The sequence below is a fragment of the Tenrec ecaudatus genome, chromosome 10, assembly GCF_050624435.1.
Source record: "Tenrec ecaudatus isolate mTenEca1 chromosome 10, mTenEca1.hap1, whole genome shotgun sequence".
NCBI classification, from domain to species: domain Eukaryota; kingdom Metazoa; phylum Chordata; class Mammalia; order Afrosoricida; family Tenrecidae; genus Tenrec; species Tenrec ecaudatus.
In genome coordinates, this window is record NC_134539.1 from 4,088,071 (window position 1) to 4,095,224 (window position 7,154).

General features: G+C 56.7%; 1 protein-coding gene across 1 annotated transcript; it reads left to right on the top strand.

Annotated features, from left to right (window-relative positions):
- Nucleotides 1-445: 445 nt before the first annotated feature.
- Nucleotides 446-6,846, top strand: DMRT2 (doublesex and mab-3 related transcription factor 2). Its single transcript, XM_075558908.1, has 3 exons — nt 446-950; nt 2,310-2,412; nt 5,810-6,846. The coding sequence occupies exons 1-3, from the start codon at nt 462-464 to the stop codon at nt 6,844-6,846; spliced, it is 1,629 nt and encodes a 542-aa protein (XP_075415023.1). The 5' UTR covers nt 446-461.
- Nucleotides 6,847-7,154: the final 308 nt, after the last annotated feature.

Consider the following 7,154-nt stretch of genomic DNA (forward strand, 5'->3'; position numbering starts at 1 on the left):
TTTAAGGGAGAACAGAGGCTTTGGGGAGGCAAGGCTGGTGGCCCTTCCTTATCAACGAAGTTCCTGACTGCATTCAGTTCTTCTACCGTCCACGCCACGTCCAGCTAGCTAGGTTTGGCAGAGACGGACAAGTGGCAAATGCAGGAGCCCAGGCTGTCCTCGTTAGGCATAGACTTCAGGGTATGTGTAATTCCTTAGCTACCCAGGGGCTGATCCAGAAAGTGTGCGTAATGAGCGGGTCAGCCGCTCACCAAGCACTGCTAATCCATGGAAGACAAACCGGGTTGGGTTGGAGATCCCCACAGGCCACATGGAGGACCTGAATGTGGGTGACCGGTGGAGGGCGGGAGTGCCCCTAGGGTCGAGGTCAGTGCGTGGGACCGAGCACCAGACGCGGCCTTTATGACAGCCCTGGATCTCTGTCTCCACAGCGCTCAGGCCGGCGGAGGAGGCACGGAGCCATGGCGGAGCCGCAGGCGGGCCTGGCGCCCGGGGACTGGGAGGTCGACGTGGAGAGCCTGGAGCTGGAGGAGGCCGGCCGCGGGACGCCACTGCCGGCCGCTGGAGACGGCGAGGAGGAGGAAGACGAGGAGGAGGACGACGACGACGGCGACGCGGAGGAACAAGGCGATGGCGAGGCGGCGGGTGCGGGCCCCAGGGCGCCGCGCGGGCCGGAAACGGCGGGGACTGAGCCCAGGCCACCGTCCGCGCCGCAGGCTCCGCGCACCCAGGCAGGACCCTCGGAGCGCTGCGCCCCGACAGAGCCGCGCAAGCTGAGCCGCACGCCCAAGTGCGCGCGCTGCCGTAACCACGGCGTCGTGTCCTGTCTCAAGGGCCACAAGCGCTTCTGTCGCTGGCGCGACTGCCAGTGCGCCAACTGCTTGCTGGTGGTGGAGCGGCAGCGCGTCATGGCCGCCCAGGTGGCGCTCCGGAGGCAGCAGGCCACCGAGGTGTGTACTGCTGGCTGGGGCGGGCGTAGCGCTGGCGGCCCGGAACCCGAGGGGCTTCGATTGCTCCCTTGCCCACCCCCCCCCCCCCCCGGGCCCACCTCGCAAGGGTAACGAAGACGCCGTTGCTTTGGCCGGTGTGGACCCTCAGGGCGAGAGGGAGAAAGCTGTGTCACCCACCTGCAAAGAGGACTTTGCACTGGAGAAGCCTGGGGGGTGGGTAGGACTTTGGAAAAGCCAGGGACCCTCTCTGTATTTGAGCCGTTTCTATGGAAACATTTATTTTGGTGTCCTTGCTGGGGGACGGTGGAGGAGCTGGTATAAGGTTGCCCCATTGGCGCCGGCGCAAATTAACGGGGCAGCCCAGGGCGCAGGGTGCCTCCGCAGTGGACACCTTACCATTTTTTTTTTTTACGGAGGAGATAAACAGTGGCCAGGGAAAGGCGCCCTTGTGGGTACCTGTGAATGGCCCCAGGACCCCAGGCACTTTGTCTACACCTCCCAGGGTGCCAGCTGGGGCAAGAGTCAGGCTTCTTGAAGAGAGGAGGAGGTTTCTCTGGGCTTTCTCCAGATCTTGGGGCAATTGGTGAGTTTGCTTTTAACCAGAGAGCAGTGCGTGTGAATGCAAGCTCACGCGTGTGTGCGTGTATCCATGTTCAAGCCTCATAAAGTCAGTGACCTCAAAGGAAAATTCCATGAAGGTCCCCGCACCTACCTGCTAAGCCTTCTGGGTCTCCTCTTGCCGCCTGAGTCAGTGACAGAACAAGATGTGGCTGGGGCACAAATCTCACTGTGATAGCCAAGGCGGGGGGCGTCTGCTGGCCCTGCGCCCTCTGCAGACCCCAAGGTTTTTCCGGGAGGTGAGCAGGGGAGAGGCTGAGAGATGGAAATCCTCACGGTCCCCTCATGCGGCTTCCCGCATTTCCACTTCAGGCGCCTGCCCTAATTCGGTGACCTTGCAGTCCACCGGTGGGTGCCTTGGCCCAGCCTCCACTGTGGACTCACTCCGACATGACGTGCCCCAACATTCCTGGCCGGAAGTCCTCTGCACAAGAATGCAGGGAGACTAGTGAAGCCACCCCAGAGAAACTGGGGAGGCAGGCCGTGTCCCTGTTCACGCAGGCGCGGCCATGCCTCCTGCTTCTCACCACTGTAATCTTTTTTGTTGGAACATTCTTGTTTCCATGGGGACGGCGGACCTGTAGCATCCGTTTTGGAGCCATTGTCTTGGGGTGGAAATAGAAACCCATCCAGACTGGGGAAAGAGGGGGTCCCCGGATGGTTTGCCCACCACCCCCTTCTTTCCTTCTCCATGCCTTTCTTTCCCTGCAGGTGCTATTGATCTCGTCTCTGTGTTTACAGGACAAGAAGGGACTCTCCGGGAAGCAGAATAACTTCGAGCGCAAGGCCGTGTACCAGAGGCAAGTCAGGACGCCCAGTTTGCTGGCCAAAAGCATTCTAGAAGGTAAGGGTGCGGGTATATGGGCCCTTTTACCTTTTATGGAGGAGCTGGGAGAGCCTCTTGTGGCTCAGGCAGCAGGATAGCATGCTAATCAGGCTGCCAGAAAGCTTCCTGAGGTCAACTCAACAAATAACCCTTTAATTAACAAATTCTCTAGGAAAGAAACCAGGTGAGGGGGGAGATCTCACCTTCCCTGTTAAGAGTTTGGCACTGGCAGCTGAGGCATCCTGATGCCCTCTACTTGCTAGCTAAGGGGGCACCACCAGTGCATCTGTGTGAGAGAGAGGTTGGGGGGATAAAGAGCCATCGAGGGGAGCAGATATTTTGGAAGGAAATGAAAATAAAACCAGGTTTTTATCAGTTGGTCATTGGGGTTAATAGAGCCAGTTTCCTGAAGAGTTTCAGCTCTGAACAAAAAAAAAACCCTGGACCTGCCAATTGGATCTCGAGGCCTGCGCCTTTCCCAGTCTGCTTTGCTTCCTTCTCTGGGGTTTCTAGCTGCCAGATGCCAGGCCACCATGTCACTGGAGTCTGTGTGACGGTGGAGGTTGGAGAGTCGGAAAAGAGGTTTAGGGTCAGACAAGCGATGTCACTGCACTGGGTGCAGCGTGGTAACCCCTGGTACCCCCCCGCCCCCAACCCCAACCCCTGGAGACCTCCTCCCATCCCACACCAGACTGCCATTCTTCCTGACTCTCCACTTTAATCACAGGATCATATGTGATAGACACACAGGAGCCCTGGTGGGGGAGGGGTTTTATGTTGGGCTGCGATGGATCGCATGCTCGGCAGTTTGAAACCCCCAGCAGCTCCACCAGAGAAAGACGAGGCTTTCCGCTCCTGTAAACTGTTGCAGTCTCAGAAACCCATGGGGGTGGTGGTGGTGGTGGTGTTCACGGTGAGGCAGAGTCGACCCGATGGCAGAGAGTTTGGTCTTAGTTTTGATACAATGCTCAGTGGCACAGGGGCAAACCGCGCACTTGCTGTGCCATCACCTTCCTTGTCCGATGGTGTCAAACGTTATACGTGGCAACATGAGCAGTGACTGAACATACCAGTAAGCCGTGTCTAGCTTTCCTCCTTGCCCTTTAGCTGCTAGTTCATTCTCAACCTCACTGTAGGTCCACAGACACCAAGGCCCATGACATTACTGCTGGGGCCCCAGGCTGCGTGACAAAGCCAGTCCCGGCAGAAGCAGAGCGTGTGGCCCAAGCCATGGACGTGTCACTGTAAATGAGTATTACTGACAGCCCAGCCTGGCGCCCTCGCAAGGTCTAAAAAGGAAATCAGCAGAGCGTTTTGGCCGTGGGGGTCTGTGATACCTGCGGGCTGTGCTTGCTAAAAGTGTTTTTGTTGTTAGGACTCACTGTAAGGATGTTTTAATAATAATAACAATCAATGTCATAGCCATCATTTTGGTACTCCCACTAGGACAGCGTCACCCCAGGCTGTCAGCACCCTTCTGCACCCTCCCCTGGTGACGCAGGCCCTGGAGTCCTAGAAGCCAAGCAAGGACTGGGGGTGGCCAGTGTGAAGTCTCTCACTCTGTGTGCTTCCTCGCAAATGGGTGCCGGCGGGCTTGCTGTCATCGCTCTTAAAAGATTACCGATGGTTTCATCGTCTCCATTTGGGCATGGGGCATGTTTGCCCGGCAGCTAAAGACTCTGTGAACCATCTCTCCCCATTTAAAGGAAGGGGGACATTTAGAGTTTCTTCCAGTCGCTGCCACTTCATGGAATTCGGATCGGCCAAGTCAATTCCGATTTCTCAGAGTAAACCTCTTGAGTCCCGTTTCTTTCCTTGTGCGTTGCTGAACAGACCCGGTTCTGGGCAGGATTTTACGCTCATTGTCTTGTGTTCTCTCTCGGGCTCACCCTGCATGGTGCACTTCTACCCTGGGTGGCGTGTTTCATACACACCCCTGATGAATCTGAATGCAAACTGGGTAAACAGATTTACAACTGTGGGGCCACGCTGACGGATGGGAAGGATGCCAAGGCAACTGGCGAAATGGCAGCACCAAGCGGCGCTGCAAATTCACGCCAAGAACTTCCTGGCCCCAAACTGCCCAGAGAAATGGAAACATTATTTTTCAAACTTTATTTTATTTGCAAATGAGCCCAAAGGATTTGCTACTCTGTAAACACAAATGTCGCAATGGATCCTTCAAACAAATTTTCGACAGGGCCGAGTGCTTTGCAGATGATGAAATACTCAGTGTTCAGCTGCTAGGAATTCTCTTATGTTACATCGAGCTTGTGTGTGTGTGTGTGTGTGTGTGTGTGTGTGTGTGTGTGTGTGTGTGACTTTGCTCCTGTTCCCCAAACACCGGGTGGCTTTTGTCTGCATTCTAACGGCTTGCTCGTTCAACCGCGTTTGAATCTGGCCAACATTATGCGCACCGCACTGAGGAAAGTTGTAGTGTGCTTATTGTCCATGTAGCAAGCAATTCCTCTCCCTCCCTGAGCTTGCAGTTTTACCTGGACTGGAAGGAGCCCTGGGACACAGTGATTCCGCCTTGGACTGCTAACTGCAAGGGGAGCAGTTGGAAACCATGTGTCTGTCCGAGGGAGAAAGAGGAGGCTCCCTACCCCCGTCCAGAGTGACAGTCTCAGAAACCCACAGGGGCCGTTCTGTGAGTCAGCGGCAACTTCATGGCAGGGAGTTGGTTTTTGCAGTTAGGGCTCAGGGGCCTGGCTAGTTGGTTCACCACGGAACTAGTTCACAGCCCTCCCCTCACTATGCTTCTCTGTCCCTCTTTCCCCTCTTCTTCCGACTAATTGGCTCTAACTTTCATTCTCTCTCTCTCTTTCTCCCCCTAGTTCTCCTGGGATTCTTCTCCACCTGTAACAATGTATCCAATGCATCATCTTTAGGAAATAAAAGTGTCATCAGCTCTAGGTATAGAGATCTTTTTGAATCTCGGGACAAAGAATGGCCTGGGTTATAATAAACCAGTGGCTGAAGTCAGATAAGCCACCTTGTCACTTACCGCTCCCCCCCCCACCTCCGGGGCCAAGGGTGGGGGTGGGTCAGGGGAGGCCTTGTCAGTCAACTCAGCCCCCTCATCAAAGCAAACACGCAGACATTGAACCACAACCACAGTGTGGCCTGACAGCCCTCCTGAGCGGCCCTCAGCACTGTCCTCCTGGGTTCTGTGTCACAATGCTGACAACCATCAACAAATGAAGTCCCGCCCGTCCCATCTGTCCTAGCTCCCAGAGACCTCGCCGCAGGGCTTTCTGGGGCTGTGCTCTTGATTGAGGTGGATGGCCAGGCTCTTCTTCCTAGGTGCCCCGGGTGGGTCAGTGACCAAGAGCAGGGACCCTCTGATGGTGGGGTTGAGCGGTCTTGTCTCTCCTGCCTGATGAAGTGACACTTCTGCCTCCCCTCGCTCCAGGCTACCGCCCCATCCCAGCGGAGACCTACTTGGGAGGGACCTCCCCGCTGCCTCCCCCCGTGAGTGACAGGATGAGGAAGCGCCGGGCCTTTGCCGATAAGGAGCTGGAGAACATCATGCTGGAGCGAGAGTACAAGGAGCGAGAGATGCTGGAAGCTTCCCAAGCCTCGGCCTTGTTCCTGCCCAGCCGCCTGGTGCACAGAGCCGAGTACAACACGTGCAAGAGCAGCTACAGCCCCACGCCTGGTGAGCCCCCCGGCAGGGACTTGTGCAACTTCTTGCCCGCCTGCCTCGACTTCACCATGCAGTATTCCGGGTCTGGAAATGTGGAGCTCATTTCTTCCAACGTCAGTGTGGCCGCCACGTATAGACAGTACCCCATGTCCTCTCGTTTCTTAGTTTGGCCCAAGTGTGGCCCCATTAGCGACGGCCTCCTCTACCAGCAGTGCCTGCTGGACGCCACCACCACCACCACGGTGCAGCCCTTGAGACCCGGCTGGGATGCCAAGGGAGCTTGTCTGGCCCAGGCCCTCAGCCCAGAGCCCCAAAGGGAAGGCCCCCGGGGGCCACCCCCCACGCCCGAGTTCCTGCCGTGCAACCAGGCAGCCACTCCTGAAGGATCGGCCTTCTCCCCACCCCGCCGGGATTTCTCCCCGAGGGAGGAGGTGGACTCGCTGGCCCCGTCATCGGACCAGGCCTTCTCGAAGCTCAGCAAAGAGAGCAGCAGGCAGCCCGGGCTCCTAAAAGCCCCCTCTTCTTTCCACTCCTTGTTCCAGCAAACGCTGAGCGAGGCACCACCGGGGCCCAAGCTGAACGCAGCCTTGGTCAAGGAGGTCTTCGACGAGGCCCCCAGAAAATACCTCGAGCCCCCTGGCCAGGGGAACCCGAAGTACATGTTTACAACCGACAGGTGGGCCTCCGACCTTTGCCTGGCCAAGCAAGTTGGAACGAAGCTGTCGGGGAGCGAGCCGCTGCCCTTCTCTGTGGAGTCCATTCTCAAGAGACCCTCCTCGGCCATCACACGCGTCTCCCAGTGAGGGGTCCGGCGGGGGGAGCTGCCCTCTTCCGGGGTGCTGGCCAGCCACGCCTTCATTGGCTTTTCTTTTTTAAAGCCAAGCTGTTTGTATAAAGAAATGTCTAATGTAAATGCTGATGATTTAGGAGAGAACACTATCTATTCATCCGCATGGACTCCTTTGGCTCCTCCCCTAAGTCTATTTAAGCAGAAGATGGGGAACTGTGGAAAGCAGAAAAATAATAAAGAAATTTATTTTTCCCCAAAGAGAAATAAAACTGGCACTGCCGCCTCCAGGACCGGCTGTGCGCGGAGGTGGGTCTCCCACTC

What these genes read in the sequence shown, in the direction of transcription:
- DMRT2 (XM_075558908.1), top strand. Translation starts at nt 462, where the DNA reads ATGGCGGAGCCGCAGGCGGGCCTGGCGCCCGGGGACTGGGAGGTCGAC. An exon ending in GGAGGCAGCAGGCCACCGAG is followed by an intron (nt 951 to 2,309) that starts GTGTGTACTGCT and finishes CTGTGTTTACAG; the next exon opens with GACAAGAAGGGACTCTCCGG. An exon ending in GGCCAAAAGCATTCTAGAAG is followed by an intron (nt 2,413 to 5,809) that starts GTAAGGGTGCGG and finishes CCCTCGCTCCAG; the next exon opens with GCTACCGCCCCATCCCAGCG.